Source organism: Phallusia mammillata, chromosome 6 (genome assembly GCF_965637545.1).
Source record: "Phallusia mammillata chromosome 6, kaPhaMamm4.hap1.1, whole genome shotgun sequence".
Classification (NCBI taxonomy): domain Eukaryota; kingdom Metazoa; phylum Chordata; class Ascidiacea; order Phlebobranchia; family Ascidiidae; genus Phallusia; species Phallusia mammillata.
The window spans coordinates 11,060,108-11,084,283 of record NC_137257.1 but is presented as its reverse complement, the minus strand read 5'-3'; the positions used below and the strand labels follow the sequence as shown (position 1 = coordinate 11,084,283).

General features: G+C 35.9%; 2 protein-coding genes across 2 annotated transcripts in view; both read right to left on the bottom strand.

The window, feature by feature from the left end:
- LOC145234255 (uncharacterized) overlaps window positions 1–8,632 on the bottom strand; it is a 34,819-nt gene extending 26,187 nt beyond the window's left edge. The window contains exons 1-18 of the mRNA XM_080099004.1: window positions 8,567–8,632; window positions 7,815–8,031; window positions 7,285–7,410; window positions 6,863–6,977; window positions 6,379–6,559; window positions 5,989–6,148; window positions 5,420–5,622; window positions 4,868–4,949; window positions 4,412–4,642; window positions 4,031–4,171; window positions 3,524–3,620; window positions 3,056–3,093; window positions 2,850–2,984; window positions 2,043–2,175; window positions 1,585–1,723; window positions 1,198–1,308; window positions 683–904; window positions 190–297 (exon numbers count right to left, since the gene is read on the bottom strand). Of these exons, the coding sequence (XP_079955130.1) occupies window positions 190–297; window positions 683–904; window positions 1,198–1,308; window positions 1,585–1,723; window positions 2,043–2,175; window positions 2,850–2,984; window positions 3,056–3,093; window positions 3,524–3,620; window positions 4,031–4,171; window positions 4,412–4,642; window positions 4,868–4,949; window positions 5,420–5,622; window positions 5,989–6,148; window positions 6,379–6,559; window positions 6,863–6,977; window positions 7,285–7,410; window positions 7,815–8,031; window positions 8,567–8,632 (2,505 nt within the window). The remainder of the gene's footprint in view (window positions 1–189; window positions 298–682; window positions 905–1,197; window positions 1,309–1,584; window positions 1,724–2,042; window positions 2,176–2,849; window positions 2,985–3,055; window positions 3,094–3,523; window positions 3,621–4,030; window positions 4,172–4,411; window positions 4,643–4,867; window positions 4,950–5,419; window positions 5,623–5,988; window positions 6,149–6,378; window positions 6,560–6,862; window positions 6,978–7,284; window positions 7,411–7,814; window positions 8,032–8,566) is intronic.
- A 3,084-nt stretch (window positions 8,633–11,716) lies between these two features.
- LOC145233106 (actin-binding protein WASF3-like) lies at window positions 11,717–22,687 on the bottom strand. Its single transcript, XM_080097767.1, has 8 exons — window positions 22,457–22,687; window positions 20,364–20,525; window positions 18,453–18,606; window positions 18,137–18,263; window positions 17,243–17,406; window positions 16,679–17,013; window positions 15,254–15,412; window positions 11,717–13,607 (listed from the first exon to the last, which is right to left on the bottom strand). Exons 1-8 carry the CDS (start codon window positions 22,560–22,562, stop codon window positions 13,444–13,446), a joined length of 1,371 nt encoding a protein of 456 aa, XP_079953893.1. The 5' UTR covers window positions 22,563–22,687; the 3' UTR covers window positions 11,717–13,443.
- Between the last annotated feature and the right edge of the window lie 1,489 nt (window positions 22,688–24,176).

Genomic DNA, 24,176 nt, shown 5'->3' with positions numbered 1-24,176 from the left:
AAGTATTACCACCAAATACACCGGGTCTAAAGTACACAGCCTTCAAGTTGAAGAGAGTCGTCAAGTCATAGAAAGCCATTTGATCATTACAAATGTTGGTGAATACAAATGCTCAAACAAATCAGACAACTTATCGTTTTAAAATAAATAACAATTTAACAATTTGTTTATGTATATTTTATGTTTTACCTTCCAGCTGTTTCCAAACTCGACTGGATCAGCAATAATTCCTGTGCTTGTTTTATAATCGTTGCTATCGATCCCGTCAAAGTTACCACAGAGACCACATACGTTGGTCTGAAAACGAACGAACACAAAATGTTAGGTTAAAAGTTCAAAATCAGTTACAGTGGCTTTAATTATTGCATCATCTGAAACCCATCGTCAAAAAAGGTTAATTAAAATTTGCTTTTATCAAAGTCAACTAATGCTTATGATGTAAAGGAGTGTGGATGTTTTGGATAAAATCGAGATCAAGACAAACAAGAATAAACAATTAAATTATAAATTTTGACTTTTTAATGGACGATTTCAAGTTTGTCAGTTAATCCTTCAATTTAATTTTGTTTTGGTTGGCTATTTTTATTCTGTTGAAAATAGCTGCCTTACATTAACACTAAACTTTAACCAAATTGACACTATTATAAACAGTTTATATGCCTCAAATTTACTAAATACTGACCGCAAACTCGGGTGTAAGTCGCACGTAGATTCTTGTTCCGTTGTCCCACAACACAGTGATGCCGACACACGTTGAAATCTCAGTAAAGAGACCCTTCTGTTTAATGAGGAAGATCTCAGATGCATCATGGTCAGTGTAACCAGTGATTGCTCGTCGGAATCTAGTGCTTGCGATGGTGGTGATGGTTGGAACTTGTCCTTGCTTCAAAGTGATTTGCTTGTTCTGTTAACACAAGAAAATCATGGTTACAATCTGACAGATATAAATATTTATTAGTTTAAGATTTTAAAGCACAGAAACTTTAATACCAAACGAACTAGCTGTTTTTTATCACAAAAAAGACACACGGTTTAACCCTTAAAATACTGGTAATTAACTAATTTGCACTGTGGTACTCTTTACGTTAAAATTTGTTTGTTTGACTTCAGGCTAATAACTAAACCACTTTTTTAAACTAATTCTTAGTCACTAACACAAACATTTGGAAACCAGTCTACTTAAACTAATCCACAAACCTTAATAGTGATAACCGCACTCTTTGAACAAGTCATTCCTGTGGTTCCACATCTTTGGTTTTTCGTGATGATGCTGAAGAGTCCACCACCTGGGTTGTTTGGACAGAAATCCTACAAAATCACAAAATGTGTTTTTGCTGATTCAAGAGCTGTTTGTTTTTATTCCATTTTTCCGATTAGGAAAATTGCATGATTTTGGTCATAGGAATCAAAGAAAAATTAAAAAATATACTTTTACTAAACCGATTACATCGCAAAAAAATAACTAAACCATCTTTGAAGTCATTCAAACGTGAATGTTCTGTATGTTTTGAATCACCTTTTGTGCAGATTTAGGTGAATGTTGTTGGATAAGGAAAAACTTAAAATTAACAACTTCAAACTGACCGTGGCAAGAACGTATTCGCACTCTCCATGGAAATCGTATGTCAGGCCGTCAAAGGTCTGGTAATGAGCGCCACCTGCCGACGAACACGTCTTGGGACAAACATTGTCAGTGCAGACGAACAGACCTCCTTCGCAAGTGCTGCATTCAAAACAATTAAGTTTTAATAAAGTTGAATTCACTTAAAAAGCAGTTACAGCTGTTACAGCAACCCGACACATAGAGGTTCAAAATTGTTTAGATATGAAACCACCATTTGCTGTGTCACGTGTGTGATTGGTATGTTTGGTGGACACCTATCTTATTTTCAAACATTTATCACTTTTGTGTTTAACTTATATACTGTTGTCGAGATGTTAAAATTAAAGATTTTTTTTTGTATTATTATTTAGGCCAAAAATCTCGTCATAAATATTAAAAGTAGATCTATGTAACACGTTTGTTAAACTGGAGCACTAACCAAGTATTGCAGTCATCCTGATATGTTTCTCCGCTCTGGAAATACTTGTTGTTGGTGCCGACACATCCACATTCTTCCAGGGGGACACATTTCATTTCAGGGGTCGCATACAATCCGGGAGGACAGGAGCAACCTTGAGACACAACAACAAATACAGTTAACACTGCTAAAAGTCAAAAGTGGTCAGACCTATAAATGACCAACATAACATAGAAATAGTTTTAATATTTTATTACCATCTGTCAGAAGGGCGCAACAACGCCTAAATGTGTTTTAAGATCCGTAAGATTACTACTCCTACAGCTGATAAATACAAATAACGTATACTGGATTTGTCACCAGGTATCTCGATTTGTAAAAGTTATCTAGAGAACAATATAAAATCGAGTTTCACACTGTTGACATTACTCCAATTAGCACATTTTGTGCCAAACTCCGAAGCGATGAGAACCAATTGCAATTGGTAATACTAGTAAATAAGGTATTACGCTCTACTTTTTTTGTTACAAACATTATTATAGCGTGCTTGTGGTTGCCACGATTGTCAGCTCCGGTGTAACAACATAAGTATTTTCAGGTACTGTATATTGAAGGGGACCTGTGTAGGACGCCGAAACGTCGATGCAAAAATACAAATTCAAAAAGAGCTCCATAAAATTGCCTTTATTTTATGTTTACAGTATTTAGTTAGAAAGACATTGCAATTTTTGTCAACGCAGTACCAGCTACAGCACAAGAACTATATCGTTTAATTCCTTCTTCACAGTTTCCACTATCACTCGCCCAGTTTGCAAAAGTCCTACTCACCATCCACACACTCTTCCATTCTGGCGACCATAAATGGTTGTTCGCAAGTCATCATTCCAGCTGCAGCAGTAAAACCAGGCTCCACGTAAGCACAATCGAAGAATTCCAGATCTCCTGGACAGAGGGTACCTGGATCTGCACGGAAATGACGTGTTAGGGTTAGGTGTTACGTCACAAATGGGACAAGTCACGTGTAAGGTACTTACCGACGATTTCGCAAGACATATCACCACCGTTGCATGTGCTGTAAAAAGTAGGGAATACGCTCGTGAGCTTATGAGAGAATCGCGAACGTTAGTAAAATAAAACCCTTGGTCAAATCAGTTTAAGTTTAAGATCCGTTAGCTTTACTGCTTCGAAGGTAAATGGTGAATGTCAGTTCAAGTAACGCTATCTAAGGTGTTTAATCCTATACCAAAACTGATGATTTGTTTGGAAAACGCTTTAAAGGTACAGTGTAGGCATTGTCCATTAATAAGTCACACCAAAAAACAGTGGTTCACATCTATTAACACGTCTGTTAAACATGTTCATTCCCACATTACCACATGTTCGATTCTCGACCTATCACGATATCGCAAATAATGGGTCACTGTTATGTTTAAACCTTAACACTGTTGCGATATTTATTTTACTTAAATAAAGAGCGTTAAAATGCCGGCAATTTTGCTCACCAAACTTTGGTGTCGTTGATGAATTTGTTGACAGATCCAGATTTAAACCATTCACCATCGTAGAAACAACCGCACATTTCCTGGGAGACACAAGTACCTGCAAAAATATAGGTGTCAGTTGTTTTGCCTCCACTAGAAAAATAGTAAAATTTGCGTTTATATTCAGACTGGAGGAAAGCTGTTCGGTGGCTCATGAGGAGACATTTTTTACACAACTTCGTGTATAAATTGTCGACTTACGATAGAAAGGGGGAAACGAAAGTGTTTTGCCTAACCATATGTACGACGTTTGTTTTTTGAAATTCTTTGCATTTAAGATGCAAAGAAAGAATATGCACTACTGCATGTCAAGTTTCCTTGTAAATACTGGTTTGCAAACCAAAAAACATGTAGTTATATTTGTTGTTTTTAACTATTTTAACTTGTTTTTAGGGACCAACGATTACGTTTCGACGTTTTTGTATTGTAATTCTGAAAAACTCGTGACATTAAAATTGGAACACTTACCGTCCTCATCTTCATAAGTTCCCTCGGGGCAAAAGCATCCAGGGTAACACATGGTGGCGCAAAAGAGTCCGACAGACTGACATGATGACGTACAACTGCTTGAACAGTTTGAGTAGACCTTGTTGGCGGGGCATGTAACAGCTATAAAAGTGTTGTCAAATGAATATTTTTGTCGAAGAAGAATATTATAGACTTAATTGTTGGCATATTGTATTTGGAAGACATTGATGGAAACATATCATAAATGCATTTTTCTAGCAAACATACATATATCTAAATGCAAAAATATTAAATAATTTGCTACGTATCTGATTACACAACTTCAAAACTAACTAAAATTTCGTCAACTAAAATACCAATAATTCAAATACGTGTACTTACGGCAGGTTTCTGTAATATGTTGGTTCAAAAGTGGGTCTTTCACTTCATGCAGACCGCACACTGCAACCACAGACTTGAGGTATTGACACGTCATGTCGATGGAAAGCTCAAAGTTTGCATTACAAGCATCCTCCATACACATCTGACGAACATGATCAAGTTCAACGTGAACACCACAACCAGTAAGCGAGTTCTCCAAAATGTGTCCGCAGATGTGGTTGATGTCATCACCTGTGTATACAAAAAATAAATTGTTTAATTAAAGGCCTTAATCAGGTGTACGAGGATAAAATAATTAGAGCTCGTTTAAACGCAATAAAAACACGCGGAATACCGTTTCAATTTAAATTCAACAAACGCTAAAACTCAACAGTTTAATAGTTATAAATTTCTGTGTTACAATATGCCGAACTTTATTCATAAATAGATAGTACATTGTTTTGTTCTAGTATTTACCCCAACATATGGATGGATGATAATGGACGTGATTCTCACAAAGATAATCCTTCCTCCAGGAGCGAACGAGTTCTACAGGAGCCTGCAGTCAACAAAATATTTCACACCAAAGACCAACTTTGTTTCAAAGTTCCAAAAATTTCGGGGTCGTTTGACGTCACACGCAAACGACGAAATAATAGATTAGTCGCCATATTTTTCGTTGTTACTAAAATTCAAGCTTTCAAATTTTGGAAGAAGTGCAGCTATATAATGAAACCATTATTTCTATGTAGGCTAAAACGTATTCGATGTTTCTCATCTATGCCGAGACTTTATCTGACCATTAAACGATATGCAGAATAGTCCAAAGAAGAAATATAACATAATCAGGTGTTTACCTTTTGGTCCATAAACAATAATTATTGGCTTAAAACAAGGTTTTCATTAGCGTTTTATCGAAGAAATAGGCTGAATGTTTAAAGCTGCAGGGAACAGTTTTTCAAAAATACAAATATTAAGGCTCAAAAAGGATTTTTTTTTAATCGTTTGAAACAAGAAAACTTTACTCACAGCTTGTTCACCAGATGGTAGATTTTCATCATCCTTGATAATTCCATTGAAGTTTCCACCAATACCTCTCATCTGATTAAAGTATTCTTGGGGAACCATGACAACCACAAATCCGATTCCGTCAAACTGGATGCGAACACGGAACTGGATGAGCAGCATGTCGAAGCCGCGTTCACCAAAACGCTCAATGTCCACAACTCCCCCTGTGAAGTAATCCAACATATAATTTCAGGAATTTTATAAAATGATGTTTTCAAATCAAGCACACAAAACAGTTTTCTATTACATCAGTAAAACCGCATTTTTAAGTTGGAATATTTTAAGTTTAGAACTTTGCTGGAACTTGTTGCTTATCTCTCCATCATGTCAAACCAATAAAACTGAAATATAAAATTTTTAGTATCACTTCGCTTTTAGTCACAAAATTATCACGAAATGTCATTTATTTCTGCATGGCAACGAAGGTAATTCGCTGTGTCCATATTTCAAACGGGACCCTATGGTCAATAGTCTACGTGTAGTTGACTACACAAATCGTATTTGGATATTTAGGGATAAAAATCACTTACGCTTGAAATGTGGGACAGATTCCTTTTCCATTCCCGCTGTACCGAGCACCCCATGCACGTGTGAAAACAGCTCACCAGTTCGTGACAGGAGATAGTGCATCACGTGAGTTCCCATCCTTACGAATACATGAACATCCTTCTCAGCCCTGTAAGTCTCACCCTGTGTAAAAAGACCAGGTTAACTATATATTTCAAACTTCTAAAGATTTTGATGGTCTATTACAAAAACATATTGCCTAAAAACTTTGAAAAACAGCTGACTTTAATAGGTAGACAAACCGCTTTTAACGTTGTTAACCACTTTTACGCGGATTATTTTACGTCAGTCCACATCTATGTCGTAAAATGCTCACAATCACTAATTGTTAATTAAAAACAAAAACTTCGCACCTGGAAAGTTTGAACGTAAACTTGGAAGTTAACGTCGGTGTCTTCAGCAAGCAAGACTTGACACTCTTCTGGTGCTGTGAAGTAAGCTCCATCGAAGGTCTTGTAATGGTAATGACCGTACGACCATGCTGTTGCATTACATGTTCCCATCGTACAACTCCACATTCCACCATCGCACAAACTAAATCAACAAAATAATAGGCAAATTTCGTCCTAATGTTGGTGACTGATACATCGGTGAGAACGAGGTATTATGACGCCACCTTAGCATGTTCAATAAGTTAGTTGCCATATTTGAACTAGCTAAGTATACAAATTATAATTATACATTTATTGCATATATGAAAAGATGATGATTTGTAAAGTAACTTTATCAATTCAGAAATGAACATCAAGAAAATAAACTAGTGTTGGCACAAAAACATCCAAAAATGACAAGCACCTGCAGAAAGAATTAAAAAAAAAAACAATTTTGCTGTCTCACCATGATGTGCAATCCTCGTTCCGAACCTCTCCGCTTCTGTACGTTACGCCCATGTGTGTGCATGGGCATTGCTCGTATGATGTACATGATTGTGTGCTCACGTCCCAGATTTTATCTATACCCAAGTTAAAAATCATATTGTAAATTTATCAGTAAGTATTTTAAGTTTGTAAATAAAAGCGTAGTTGATATATCATATGAGATGTTTAAACCAGAGGCACACAAACGTTTTCGCGTTACGAGCCGGTTTAAGCCATGCATTATTCAATCCAGAGATGCCGACAGATCAAGTTATACGCATAACAATTTTAATAAGCTTTCAGACAATTAGTCGGATTATGTTGTGAAAATTTTGTTCTTTTATCAAATTACCACTATTGGCATGGATAAAACGAGTACCGATGCGTAATATTGTGACTTACCATTTGGACATTGGCATCTTGCCTGACACGGTGTGAAATACATGTTGAGAACTCCGACAGCACTGCACCTCGCAACTGGACCTCTACCACATTCTGTCCATTCCATGTCACTGCGACAGTTCACAGCTTTAAAAAACAGAATAAAGGTTAAGCTCGTGTAAAAAAAATGTGTTTTTACAAATTTTGTGCTCAATTTAAAAACTGTCATTGATTTCAGTCTTGTCTTAAATTTTAAGACATACGTATTTTGGTTTCTAAATTGATTTTCAGACACACAAATCTTATTAAGATTTTTTTATCTGTGTACAATTATATTTACTGCAGTATGTTGAAATTGACTTTTCATTTCATCGAGTTTTCTAATACTATTAGTCAATACTTTTTCTAACAATGCTAAACACTTATTTGGTAATAACAATAACAAACATTGAATATTAAGAGCCAAATATGTGGATAAACCAAACTTAATTTCTGACAAATACCTAAAATGCCATTTCTACTCAAACAAATCAATAAACAACTCAACTGACAGCATGGAAGGGTTCTCCACTCGTCGATTTCAATGTGTGCTTTGGAACAAATTCTTGCGTATTGCTGCACGACATCACAAAGACAATAATCGTTCTCCATGTAGTTGCAGAGGCACATCTCAGTCATACATTGCGACACGAACGTAATTGGGTTGAAAAGCCTGTTGCATTTCGCGAATGATCCATGCGCCATAATCATGCAAGCGCTGAGAACTTCCTGTTTAAAAAAGTGAAATATTTATGACCTTAGATTAGTGATGCTTATGTGTTAGAAATGTAGTTCTTATTTGCAGATACTCGCAGCAAACTTAAGTGGAATTGAGCTATAATGTGAGTAGTTAAAAAATTGTTCAACCTGTTAGCAATATAAATTGAATGGGGATTAATCGATAGTACACTTTGAATACAGTGATTGAATAAGTAACTTTGTGGGATAATTATAATTGGCGAACATAATCTTATTTTTTAGCTGACATTTAACTTTCCATTGCACCGCAACAAGCAAACATAGCAACCAAGAGCAAATCTGTGGTTTACGCCCAGTTGTAAAATCGAACAGAATTGGTTCCAGAATGCTCCCAACAAACTGGAGTGTCGTTAGATGACAGTACTAGCCAATGCGGCCTATGTCTTGTCACCAGTTGCACTGATGAGACATTATAGGTCGAAATTGTGTGCACTTTCTGCAGGTTACTTATCACTTATTGGCTTGTTACTTTTATTTAAGAGCAGATACATTTATGTATAAAAACCTCGTTGTAGATGCACTCGTAGTCGGTTGGGGGAAGAGCATAGGTCTCGATGCACTCAGAGTCCATGAATTCGCCAGCCCTGATCTCTGTAAACAAAAAGGGACCCGTTAACACGGTAATAATATAAAAAACTGAAAAATTAGAGCTTCACGTTGAGCATCTTGAGTTAAAAGCGGGTTTGAACGTAGTTTTACCTTTGTCGTTGTTACGATCCCCGTCTCGGTTTCCACACAAACCAGTCACTTCGAATGGGAAGTTTCCCAACGAAATGAAGATGTCAGATCGTCCATCGCAACTTACGGTGAGTTCTCCATCAAACAAAGTGATGTGACGCATCGCATTATGCTTGCTGATGAATATTCCTTCCATAGACATCTCATCACTGCAAAAAAAGTTGCAAGCTTCCGTCAATTGAATAGCTAAATAACTAACTTTACATCTTTTTTAAACCGGTCTTATTTTATATTTGTTTAAGAAAGCAATAGTTCGTAAATGTCGCTGGTTCGAATCCCACCGCAGGCTAGATTTTTTGGATCGAGGGATCAGGCTTGATTCGGTAGAACAGCTTCAATAGGCCTGGCGTACTATGGTCGTTTGTAAGTTTATCTGCTTTGTGCCGCTTAAACTTTCCTTATATTTTGTGAACTATAACAACATTTTGTAAACTTTACTAACATTTTTTACAAAACCTTTTCGAGATGACAAAGACGAGAATACGAAACATTTAATAAAAGTCACTTAGGTTCACTATTTTAATGCAACATAAACCGAACTAGAGTTAAAGTTAAATAAAACACTTACTCGGGGCCGATCACATGCACCATGTCGCTGTCAGTTCTGTGGTAAGTGGTGAAGCCATCTTCCATCACAATTTCGAACATCATATGATGGATTTCGACGCGCTTAATGCACTCGCCGTGACTGCATTGCGGATCACGCACGATTTCAACCTGAGTGGTGTGGTTAGAAATTGTTAGAATGTCTATCACTTGGTCATTTATTCTACCGAAAAACCTAAAATACGACAGTGACAGCTTTTTGGTTGCCATCAGGGTTTTAAATATAAAAAAAGTAAGTTATAATACATGTATGGTTTTGCTGTTTTGGGTCAAGATTGTTTTTAAAGATATCGTAAGACCGAATGAAATAACCTAGACCTTCCTATTTAACTAATGTCAACTTCATGGGTTGTAAAAAATGTGTCTAAAAATCAAATAACTTATAAGCTTAGTATTTTTTTCGTTTTTACGTTGAAATTTAGGATTAGTCAGACCATAAAAAAACGATTACTCATTGTTGTGTTGTTTTTTTTCAAACAAATACAAACAAACAAAATGTGATTGGCAGTAGCCTATACTTACGGCGAAGAAAGGGTATTCGACTTGGAACATGGTGTATTTGCACCTCCCCTTGTGTTCGTACACGATCCCGTCGAAGGTGTAAACTCCGGCTTGTCCGTATACCCCACATAATGTCCCATTGCCACTCCAATCCTGTCCGAATTCGCTCCAATGAATTTCGGGGTCCTGGTTGTAAAGGTCTGCGGAAAATGGAAAGAATTATTTCGCGAATCGCAGAAATAAGGATAAACGTTGCCCAGAATGATTAGATAAAACATACCGTATGCACAGTTCTTTCCCATTTTATTTGGGGGACATTCTTGTGTCACGCCTTCCACAAAATTTGTGTTCTCCCAAGCTGTGTGTAAAAGAAAATAATCGCCGGTTATGCCAGGTCAATATGGGTTTAAAAAAATTACATTATTTAAAAGCCTGTGATTTACGGAAAAACGAGTGCATTTTTTTTCAAAAAAGCGACAAAACAAAGCGATTATCGGCAGACTTCGATGCTCGAAAAAAAATGTGAAAAGCCTATTTTCTCCAAGATTTGTATATCAATAAAAATTTTGTCGTTAGCAGGTTTTAAGTTCAAACAATTAAGTTGTCATACAAAAACTTACGATTCTCGCCGGAACCCTCATCAAAAAATTGTTGACCGCTGAAAAAAAGGTGAACGAAGTTAGCAATGGCGAATAACAGTAAAGCTTATAAGTTTAATTTGGATAAATACCTTGTCAGTTGGCCATAGACCAGACCTAAAATGAAAATAACACGTTTAAGCATTTCACAAGTGCATGAAAACATACAGAAATATACTCACCTAGAAAAAGAAAGACTACGATTTGCATCGTTGCCTTTCGTCAGTTTTCAATCGGTGAAGTCAAAAAATTGGCAATGGTTAGTTGAGGACAAGGTGTTGGGTTATATAGCAACCTTGGCATGTTTTCATAGCTGGCAACTTTCTTAGTAATAGCGATTAATTTAATAAACAGGTTCCGCTTGTCGAACATGACAAGGCGTTGGCGTTAATGAAACAAAGACGGCGCGTGGTGAACGGCCATACAAAGGTATAAATTGTACTTTTGTTCATACATCAAGGTTGATAGTAATTTATTGCTTCTGGGTGCTAACAAATTACTGACTTAATTGATGTATTGATGTATTTCACAATCCTACTCTTTGACAAACAACAGGCACTTGTGGCCTACACTAGAGGAGGCAAAGAGTAGCAAATAAAACGCGTGGAATTACATATGTTCAGATTTCAACAGGCGAAGCTGGCGATTGGTAATTATATTGGCAATTTCACGGATATCGTATAATCATGTTTATTTAAATAGTTTTCAATCATGTTGTTGCAACTGGCCTCGAAATGAATGTGGCGTTTAATAGTTTTTATTCGTTATTTTAATTGACACCAAGCAAAATGACCTTTGCCGTTCGATCTTATCGAGTGGAACAGTTTTCGAAACTGACGGCAAAAGTTGGTGTAATATCTAGCGACAAAGTCTAAGACTCTTGTAAAAGTGAATATTTGACGCCTGCCTACTGCTGTTCTATAAAAATTTACATTCCTTTTCCGACTAGTATTGCGAAAGCGGTTGCAATTTATGTTCCAAAAATATCCAACACAATTTATCGATTGAGCTGGTTAGAAATAAGTAATCTAATCACGCGCCGTTGATCAACCAATCAGCGACAAGAACAACCACCGGAACTGCCTTGTTATACAAAGATGACTTCACATGAAAACAACTATTAATCTAAGCTTTCTGATGTGACTGAAATAGCGGCCTTTGGAGTTCTGGTATAGGTGTTTTGTGTTGTTAATTATTGAATGTTATTCACCGTTGGGATACAGCGTGGCGCAATGAAAGCAAATCCGGTTAATACGACGCGGGGCGCAGGCGACAATAAAACAACAACAAAATTCGACTAATTATTACGAGTCAATAGTAGCGCGCAGTTGACAAAAATAAAACAAGTTGGCTAGATGGAAAAGCGGAAAAGTGGAAACATAAGCAACGATTTGATGAAAACAAGTCATGATTGGTGTGTGGGATTGTACAGGACAAACACCAGGAAGTTAAATTAGCTTGCTCAGAAAAATTGAGTCATTGATTTATAGCTTGTAAGGTTAGGAAATCCATTTCTCTTTTGCTGGAAAAAGACGATTTGACGAAACCATGTGTCAAAATTCAATTTTTCATTCGGTCGAAATTAATCGGGCATTAACAATTTTAAGCTTACATATGCTTTACACTCATTAAAAAGCATAATGTTATTATACATCTATGTTTTGATTCTACCATTTTGCTACATTTTGCTTAAAAAGTCTTAAAAGGCGAACGGGAATTAGCTATATATAGAAAGAAAGTAATGATTTTTTTTCGTTCTTCCAATTTAATGGCTCTTTGAATAAATTTACTGTGATTAGTAGACTTTCGAAACATGAAAGTTTTTGATATAGCATTAGAAAACGAAGTGTTAAACTAAAACAAACAAAAGAGTGCAGATAAACAATGAAACTTATCAAAAAAAGTCGACTGATTGTTGCTTGCGGTAATTTGTGGCACAATGTGGTCGACTGCGGTTGTCGTAAGCCGAGCAGCAGAAAATAAACGAAAACATATTTTACAAATTAACAAGAAATGCATGACGTCACAGATTTTCAGGATGGGGCAAGCACAGACCACTTGATGACGAAATCAACATCACACTTCCAAAGGAAGCACTATGACGTAATATAAGAAGTAATATTTTGTTTTTTTCTCTCAATGTGACAATTGGTTATAACTCTAGCAAGTTGCAAAAAACATTAATTCTCATTAAATTTTGCAGCAGCAAGTGACAAAATGCGCCCAGCAAACTAAGCATACCTCACAACTGTCTTTAATCTTACGCCACATTTTCGTGTTCAAAATATTACCAAAAATCACGTTAAAGTCCGATTATGTAAAACAGAAGTTAAATGAGAAGCAACAGGACAAGATATAAACATTGGGTTAAATTTAGACAAGGCGCAAATGTATCTACAGAATTGCTAATGGACGCGGAAAATTGTATGACGTTTTGCGAATAAAATGACCAAAGTAAAAATGTGGCGTTATCCAATTGGAAGCAAGCGGCAGTCACGAAAATACGTCACAATTACGTCGTGACTTTATGACATCATACTGGAAAGAAAACCTTTTTACGACATTAAATATTGCGTTAGGGCTGCATGCACGATGGGATTGCATTGAATATATTAAAATCGCTTGAAAGTCAGCCCGCATACATCAGTATATTGTCCGAGTCAAATCTGCAAAGGTAGTGATCCGTATATTCCACCACATCACTCGTGACCGCCCCGTCAGCGCAACACAATAACGATAAATATATTTATATGTATGCACGCGTATATATAAGTACAATGCATTCGCCACGACACCTTCCGAGCCCGTATACTGCTTCGCCATCGTCGGCGGGCTGTGACGTCAGGGAGTATGACGTCAAACAATGTGACGTAATCGAGTACCGCATGGCTTGTCGTCACTAGTCCCACTCGTTGTCGTCGTCGTCCGAAAACGAATCAGATTCTGAATCTGAGAATTCGACGGCGATTCTACGGGCGAGGATCGACGCTACATCGTTCCCACCACCGCTAGACGTCGCTGCAGCCGTCTTTTCTCGTTGTTCAACTTTCTTTAGGTTAATACCTGGACAAAATATTTTGAATTTTAGCATTTTATTTTAGAAATATTAACTAATTCTCCACATGGTATGGTACAATTAAATATATTGGTTTGCTTACTTACACAGTAACGAAGTTATTAGCAACGCAAAAATTGATAGGGGGGATGTTATAATTCAACTTATCCGAGAAGAGCCTCCAAAACAGAGTTCGAGAGTTTTAAGCACATAAACCTCCATAAAGTAGATATTTTCAAATTAACTTTATTTGACATATTGTTTTCATAAAGTTATCCATATACCCCATCAACAAAATGGAAACAAGGTCGACGTATCGGGAACTCGTTTTGCAACAGTTTTGCGGGATTAGTTTGTTTAGAAAATTGTTGGGATATAATTTATCTCTATAAGCGACAATACAAAGGACAATCGAGACAAAAAAATCCACATAACCTTTGTGGCAACAAGATCCAGGGCTAAAAGTAATTGAAACGATCGCACTTAACCCTGTTGAAGTTCAATTACAAATACACGAGTTGTTGCATTTCAAAGCAACCAATAGAGTAACAACTACAATGAATGGCTGAAATACCGGAGAAATTAACGACAATGATTGCCTTACACAAAACACCACTCAATTATGGGGCATTCAATGCACAGGTGTTCGAAAACATTATGAAATTTTTGAAACCTTGAGCATTTTTCCGCTTGGAGTCAAAAGAGCTGCTAGAATTGTTTTAGATATTTTTGATTCAGGCGTATATGCACGTGTCACAGTTATTGCTGATGTGTTATACAACAATTATTGTCTTGTGAAGGATTTACGTATTGCTCAAACGTAGGAAGGTTATCCATACATGTCGTCCTTCAAATTCGTAGAGGTTGTGTGGAAAGTGGTGTTTAGTGACGCAGTGACTAACGTCAACACTATACGTCAAAAAATGCCACTAAAATACCACGTAATTCTTATACATGCATGGTTTTTTGTAACGTCCTAAATATTAACGTCATGGCTATTATGTCTTGTGAGTAAAACAAAAAGTAAGTTTAGTCAAAATGTTTGTGTAAGGCTGTAAGCAATATAAAACTGCATTTTTCCTATTCGGTAATAAGAACGATAATTGAATGATGCAAAAGTCAGTACTGCCAATTCATTTAGTTTCATGTCGCTGATTTTATCTGCTAATTAATATTGAAAACAGTAATCGCACAAATCCCTGCGTATCCTGTAACTAAATAAATAGGTATTTGAAGTCAACATAAATGGCGCTGTTTCATCATCATGCTACGGCACTTTTTAAAAACTCTACTAACGTAAGAATTCACATCAGACAAAGATACGAAAAACTGATGGAGGCGTAAAGAGCATTTTAAAACATTAAAAGCAAACTGTGTGCAAAATGCTGACGGTTAGGGCTTTCATAAAATCAACTTTTAAACTAAGTTTCTAACCCTACCTCAGTCTCACTGTTAATTTAAATAATTGTGCTATTTATGCCACCTACTGGTATTTAGCAAATTATGTCTGCTGTGGGTTCTTATGTTACTATGCTAAAACACATTTTCAATTTGTATGACACAACTAAAATAGTGTTCGGCGACCGGAAAACGTTAAGTTGATTTTGCAAAATACATTTAAGATACAAAACCACCAAGAAGACAATCAACTTACCGTCTCTAATGGCGCACAGAAGGTTACTTCGTTCATCCACAGGGGCAGGGGCAGGTTCTTCTCGTTCCTTCAATTTGACATTCATGAGAGCATTAGCGAGGCCCCCACTATTTGCTGCAGGAGGAGGAGGAACTCCACTCGGAGGGGGAGGAGGTGGAACTGAAATGTAAATACAACATATTTAATGTTGGTGAGGCAAAATTTTTGTCGCAGGTATAGGATATGGCTCTCTGGGCTATTAGCTTCATTTATGCGCTAGTAAACTAGTATGAATTTCGCAGTGAGGCAGTGCCGGATTAACCATTAGGCAAAGTAGGCACGTGCCAACAGGCCAGTCAAAAATCCAGGCCACTTTAAAATCAGTAGAATGATTTGGCAACACTGATAATTCTAATGTTTAGTTGGCAATCCTGATTTTCGGGGCACTTATAAATTGTGCCTACAGGCCAGCAGACCCTTAATCCAGCACTGCAGTGAGGATGTCCGCAATTCTGCAGTTTCTGTGATTGCACATTTTCGGAGACAAACGGTTTTTATAATCACAATCCCACATGCAACGACCAAAGGTTTTCTCACACGGCTAACTCTGCACAAAAAGTTAAGCGTGGCACTTAACCCATAAACAGATTGGGCCTCGCTATGACAGTTACACACAAACGTCTTATCTGTGGGTACCAACCAATAAGCCCTTGAAGCACACAGTATTGGGTTGTTATAGCCCACAGTGATTATAATTGCCAAACTATCAAAAAAGTAAACTAAAAGGTTCTTTAAAATTTAAACCGATGGTACAAACCGCTAAAAATATCACAACTTAACAATAAGTGGGTCACAGTCCCAAAAATATAGACCGAAACTGCGTTATTTTCAAGGCATGGAAGACGAATGTCATTTATCTTCAGTTGTAGTTTGGCTAACGCAATGTTCAAGACAACGGCCAAGACGACAGCAAAAGTAGGTAGTTACAACTTTCGTTTTAGTTATTTGTTTGACATTTTTTAAATCGTTTTATTCGTCTGGTCAAGTTGCCAATAGACTTAAATTGTTGTACGCGAGACTACACCGTGCATTTTTGCTACATGACTACGGTGCAAACCGCGAATCGACGTGGATCAGAGAGCAAGGCTGCCGGTAACCACACAATGAATCACCGGGCAATACAGACCATGCATGATTTATAATCGCTTGTTTCGGTGATAAGCGGTCGTTCGCGGTCGTTATAAACTTCGCAGAAACATGACAGACCGCCGATCAACTATTACTGACCAAATCTAGCAGTATGACTTTAAGTACATGATTCCTGCATGTACAACCACACCACACACAAACAATAGAAGGCAGCGGTTAATGCCACACTATTTTGAACGTTGCTTGCAAGTATACTGCTAATTTTTCTTTTTTGTATATTATTTTTATGTAAATTACCTGGCCCTGAAGCCCCAGTTGGGGGTGGAGGGGGAATCCCTGAAGGTGGAGGGGGTGGTGGTATATTATTCATCTGTGGTGGTGCAGGAATATTTGAGGGTGGGGGAGGTATATTTGGATCAGGGTAATCTGGTATTCCCCCGTTCATTGTTGGGGGTCCCGGTGGGGGTGGTAGGTGAGTTGGGGGTGTGGGGTAATCCGTAACAACATTGCCCATAGGGGGAGGGGGTGGAACTGTACTTTGAATGGAGGGTGGCATTTCAGACATAGGGGGTGGTGGGATGTGAGAGAAGTCAGTGCCTTGATCTGACTGTAGACTTGGAGTTGAATGCGAACTGAAATAATAAACACAAACAAATGTTTAATAATGAATTTAACAGAAGCTTGTTAAAGGAAAATTTTCATACTTAATTATCAATTAAATATCAAGTTGAATGCAAACTGACATAATAAAAAAATATTTAAAATCAATTATGCATCACTCTTCTAATTTTAGAGAGTAACTTGAAAGTAATTAAAACAAACATATAAAATGTATGTTTCTTGTGCAGAAAAATGACATACTTTTGTACATGTGCTTCTTGATGTGTGTTCACTTGTTCGGGCATGGATGGTTTCATCGTGTCAACAAATTCTACACCCTTCTGCATCTGCTGCGCTCTCAGTTTGGATTTTGGAATAGCCATTTTAACTTTGTTCTTTTCCCGGTAATTAGGATTTGCTCGTTTCTGTCGGTGAGAAAATTTAGATTGTTAAGTTGATTTAAGGAACATTTAAGTAACTTCGTAAAATTTTCTACATACAAGTTCAAAGTAAGATACATGTAATTTATAGATTTACATTTTGTTAAGAATACAGTGCACATAAGTCGATTTAAAAATGAAAAATTTAGAGAAAAAAACAATCTAGACCACTGGACAAAAGATTTAAGAAAAGAAAATTGTTGAATAATTAAATCTAAATGATCTGTGCTGTACATACAAATATCTACAACATATATTATCTCTAAAATACTTGATCTTTTATTTATCATTGAAAGGAAATAAGATAAAACACAAAACATCTTGCCTGTCAAGAGGCAATGCATTTATGGCACTATGACTCAGAGCTGCACATTGGCCAGGAAGTATAATAACTACGCATGCGTCGTCAAACAAAAACTAACTTAGCATTTTAAAAGTAACCCATTTTGACAAGTTTCAAAGCCTACACACCACACTTCTGATTGTTTCATAAATTAGTACATATAGGTCCAATGAAAAGCAAATTGTAAAGTCAGTAACAAGCAAAGATTGGATTTGCCTGTTTAAGTGTGAGTAGACTCGAATAGCAAGTGGGTTACTATTCACAAGATTTAATGTGCCTTTGTGTTTGTTCTGGCTGTTATACTAGTTTACAAACGCTATTAAGCAAATAGAAATGAAAAAAAGGTTTGTTTCAATGTTATTTGTTACTTGCCTCTTTTTTTCTTTGTTCTCTTCTTTTTTCCTTGGCATCTCGCATTTCTTTTTGCATTGCATCTCGCCACAAATTAAAGAAGTAATCGGGGTCTGTGTAAATTTTAAGTGCATCTCGACCATCATCCCTAAAAACAAAAAAACAGATGTATAGCATACACAAATTGTTATGCCAACAAAGTTGAACACAGTTAACACTGGCATTGACTAGTATATGGGTAATGTTCAAGGCATTTTAATAATGCATATATTGACCACACCTATGTTGGACTTTTTTGCTATTGTTGCTAATGCTGGGTTTTTGTGTATATACTCACCTAAACTGGTTAAGTTCTTGTAAAGGAGGTGGCTTGTTAGCTTTGTTGTAAGTTGTCATCAGCGTTGGAGGAAGAGACTCCCGAGACACCACTTGCTGGTCAGTAATGCCGCTGGAACGGAAGGGTTTTCGCATGTTGATGTCATGGAGGGAAACTAAAAATTGATCGAATGTCATTACTGATGAATTAGAAAAAACATGAAAAATAGTTTCAAATTTGTTGCATACAACATTGCTGGATAGTATCTCTTGAAAGAATGTTACCAGTTTGACTGTTATAGCATATGACCAAAACACATTTAGCTAGTAATCTTTTTTCTCTACTTAAAATATAAATTGTTGTTTTGTGAAGACACCTGATAATTTGGTCTTTTTTATTTAAATATGGCACCTTTAGGCAATGTAAGGAAAAAATGAATAAAAATGCTTTATCAAACATAAGTTTATTAAAAATATATATAAACATTTTCTTGTCTTACAGGTTTTTATTACTAAACACACTTCAATAGTTTTCTAGTTTAAGCAAGTGCAAGAAACATTCACATACATGTTGTGGAATAATAGGTACAGCATGCAAAAAATGCATTGGTAAGACTTGTTGACTTAGTGACCCTGTCCAACAGCACCAGGAAGAGCAATAAGTTCCTGATATTAAAAACATGTTGCACCACGGCCTAAACTATTTCCTTCTTTGTATAGTACAGTTAACTAAACTGGACACTGGCATCCATTCAAAGCTGGATTGTATGCGAAAACAAAGGAAGTCCCAATTTCATCGTTGTTTCACTTGCACATGCCACATAAGTTCAGTGAATGATAAGTGAAAAAAATCAGCAGCATTGAATTATCAGTTTGTGGAATATTTTGAAATTAAGACCTTTGGAAAGTTACAACTACATTTGCTGAAAAGACTACAAATGATAAAAGCGTTATTTTTTACCTCCATATTATGATCATCTTATCTCATGTGAAACCATTTTATGCACAGAAGTTTTTGACTCACATTACACAACAGAGAAAAAAAACGTTTTGTTGTGTAGTTTACTAAAATTATTTGAAAATTTTAAGTTTCCATGCAGCTACAAAATCTAACAAATATAAATGTATCTTGATTCAACCTTCAGTTTTAAAGCGAAATAACAAGTTTTTTACATACATATATATATATATTTTACCACTACAACATGCTTGTTTAAACAACACCGAATAGATGGACATTTCCTAGTAGCAGTACATTCCTTTTTCCCTAATGTTTGTCTAACAAACAGTGATAAACATAAAATGCCCACAAAGTATGTTTTTCATCAAACACAATCAGCACAAGAAGTCTGTTGGTCTCTTTTGTGGGTTTCTAAACAGTCAATGCAATAAACCTGAGTTTTTGATTAAACTTTTTCGATAACAGGGAAACATTAAACCACAATGATAGCACTACTGGACAAGTGACAACTTACTTTTGGCCAAGAACATAAAATATATGAGCACAGGGAGCCATTTTTTATGTTCATTAATTTTTTTGGCCTTGGACATTCACTAATGCACTTGTCAGGAAATATGGCACACAATGATAAGGCCTATTAAAGCCTTGAAAATCAGTAACATAACCTTACAAATACACAGACTGATTTGAGTGTGCTGAATTTGTCAGCTAAGTAATGTCAAACCTCAAATTTAATTGTCAAAAAAATTTAACTCAACTTAAAACTGAAAACAATCGGGTTAATAAGAGGTATAGCAGTACTTAGATACAAATGAATTACAAACAGTGGTGTATATTAATGTCAGCTAAGCAAATATTTCATGTTACATAAATCATGACAGTTGGCATTGGCAAGGCTGTTCAAAAAGCAAACTTCCGACATTGACACTGAAGTTTCACAGACATCAAGCATAGAAACTTACACCCACATACCTTCTTCAACAGTGGAATCAAGTTGAGTGACTTTTACTGATAAATTGTCTATTCGATCCTGCAGGTGGCTTGCCCTCGAATAGAACGAGTTTGCCTCGGAAAACAGTTCCCCAAACATGTCTTCAGCGTGCATTGACAGTGAGGAAAGTTGCAAAATAACTCCTGTTCAAAAACACATGCTTATTGCAGCTATTGGTAACTGGTAATGAAGTTTGTAGCTGGTATAGAGAGGTGCTGTATCACAGCAGTGTTAAGTAATAAAATATTCATTGGCCAAGATTGAAGCAGCATTAATTTTTCATAGCACTTGGAGAAGCCACTCACTTGAACAAATGATTTGTAACAGACTAAAGCTGTTTTGAAAATATTTTGATGTTTAGCAAAAAAAATTGTTTGTACCCTTATGTCAGATCATATCACTCCAAAGTGTGCAGAACCAAGGAGCACATTTACTTGTATTCCCTGTAGTATTTACCAGAATTACATGTGTGCATTATAACAGTGTGACGCAATAACTTATGGATAATGCATAGACACAGTACCAACATTGTTCAGGTAATTGCATCCTGTGATTGCATGTCATGTTTTGTCATTGGGCATATACAATCTGGTGTGCTACATAATCATGTTATAAAAGAAAGCAGGCAGTTACCAAAGACTAATGGTTCATTTGGCAAGAATTATTCTTTAGTTGGTGTGGTGCTCACCAATGTAAAACTCATGTCCGTACACTACTAACTAAGATTTCAGTTTGTATGAGGTATTTTGAATTAAATGAAACTTGCTTTTGACATCCCTACACTGTTGAATTTTCACACTGTTTAATTGTTTAGTTTCTCACAGCTGATTTTCATAACCTTAAATTTTGACACAATCTTTTAACCCGTATAGGCAGGGTTGCCATACCATCCTTATCCTTCTAGATTTGTCATTATTTTGAGGAGCAATGTCTTAGTAAAATTTATTGTCCTTATTTCAAAGAAATGTTCTTGTTTTTGACCTGAGTCCTTATTTTGCCTTTATTTTTAACAATTACAAGGAACAAACTTGGTAAAATTACAGTCAAATTCCTGCTACAGGGAAAAGTAAACCTAGACCTGAGCTGTCGTGAGATGCACGAAGTATTTTCTACGAACAAGGAGTTGCTTGAACAAATTTTTTCTGGCAAAATATATGGCATATGAAATGTCATGGCTCAGATAAATGCAAAAGATTGTTAGAAAACATTTGTTTTGTTTTGTAATTTTTCGATTTTCCTAATTTTGGCATCCATGTCTATGGCATGCAGGGGCATATAGGCTACCCCCCACTATGCAAAGAACAAACCGTTTTAGAAATCATGACAAAAAAACCTTTACCAACCAAATTGACATAATTGAGCAGGCAAATATGAAATCAGAGGAACACTGTAAAATTACAACAAAATTTACTAGAATGTTTTATACATTACAGCATATCAAAATGAAATAATATATCAAGCAAGTGAAATAATAAGTATATATATCTAACAACATGAAATTTATATCATTCTATTTGCTTGTGTACATTATATTTCTATTAGATACAGCTTTTTCAGTCAACTTCATGGCACATTATCACCACTTCTGGATACATTGTATTCAAACAAATATATATATGTGTGTAATAATCTAAAGATTAACTTTATTTTAATCCTACCCCAATGTGCATTAGTTTCATTTGAACTACATGTCTATATGGTTGAAACATAAACAATCATTAGCCATCTCTAAATGTCTGCAGGCAACAACAATTGCTACAGATTACAGTGCGATATACTAACTATGGGCAAGCATATTTCTACACTATCAAGCTCAGGCATTACAAAGCAGTTGCAAAAAACACATCCTAGTGGGACTACCCTATATTCTTCTACAGTGAACATGTAGTTTTTTGAATGGGAAAATACTTAACCACAGTAAAATAAAAAAAACTAATTTAATATTAAACTTGATGTTTACTTTGCCTGATAACTAATTAATAAAAAAAATTGGTAACATATTCAGTAATTGATTTTTGCAGCAGTTGCATATACAAAACATTTAAAAAATCACTCAAAAAATAGTTTTGCAAACCTGAGAGTGTGTTGTTTGTGACACATTCCAGTTCATTTTTGATGGTGGAAGGAATATTATCCCTGCACAAATCTGATGGTGAAACATTTCGCTTGACAAGAGGCATGATCAAGATTTTACAGTAGCCAGCATCTCAACATAGTGTTAACACATAATATCTTATGTTCACTTTTACAAACAGTTACAAATGTGTTTTACTATACCCCTTAAAAAAGTAAATTTTGTAAGAAGGTTGACAACTTAAGTTCTCATACTGATTAAACAAGGCAACTAGTAAAAGCATGGCTTATTTTTGACATACATATTTTCGTAACACAGAAAAATTGAACCTACAAGAAACAAATATGTAAAAGTCATCATGTAGTACTGATTGTTTATTTTTAGTTGTTATAAAACATTGAAAATCAAAACTATATGCAATATTTTCTAGAAAATATATTTATATGTTGAAAGTATTCAAAATGCCTCAAAACTTTATATTACACCACACCTATTGAAGTGTTATATATATCAAATCAGTCTGTCACCAAGCATTCACCTCAGAACTTATTGGAATAAAAACTAATCTGTACACACTCAAGCTTTTTTAGAAGCACTGGCATAAAAGTAGTACAGTATTTGACATGCTAAAAGACAAAAATGATGAAAGCAAACAACATTGAGCTAGTGATATTTAGCTGAAGTGCAACAACAGCCTCAGGGGTCATAGGTTTGAAAGGTTGCACAGGTATTTCTGAATATTTGTACCTGCACTTTATTACATTTAGAATCTTTTAAAACATATGCCATGCATGAAATCTCAGCATTGGTTCTAATGGGCAAACAATAGAAATAGGTTGAAGATGAATATGTTTTGTCATAAAGTTGTTGCTCTTACCTATAAACCTAATTTTTTATCAGACTTTACATTTATAACATGATAGTAACAAAACATTGTTAAATGAAAATGTTGTTGTTGCATCCATCTGTGTACAAAATTGAACACAATAGCAAAGCAAAAATTATGGAATTGGGTTTGAACCAAATGAACAAATCTACAAACCGAGTCAGCATGGAAGTGTACTTTTTAGAAACTTAATTCCTTAATTGCTGGCAACAACATAACAAGTCTAAACCATGCAATACACTCAGGCTTTCTACATGTCTACACATGTGTTTTAAATGCACAATAGTCACATGTAATTGGTAAAAGGTTTACAAAACATTTTTTTTTAATCATTAGAAACATTTTGGGTTGTAACTGGAATTGCTTTTCTAGTTATCCCACTCATACCCCACATTGGATTTTATGGCACATTTCGCCGAGATCTCGGGTGTGCACGAAGAATTTTCAGGTGTGCAAGTGTGCACGAAGAAATTTTAAGGTGTGCAAGTGTGCACGAAGAAATTTTAAGGTGTGTACGAACCAGTTAGGTGTGCACCTCATCAAAAAAAAGCTAACCGATTTACAAATATTTAACAAAATCTCAAAATACCCGCCAAATGCAATTGCGCCACTGGTTAACTAATGTAAAACGAAAATTTCGAAGGCAAATTTTTTTCTTAAAGAGAACAAACACACTAGGTGTCGCAAACCTAAAAAATGTCTCAAGTGTGCAATCAAACTTGAAACAAATTGTCTCGGGTGTGCAGCTGCCATACTATCCATACTGGCTCATACCTAAAAAGCAAAAGTGCACATAACTTCTTAACAACTTTCCTCATGGTAAACAACAAGTAA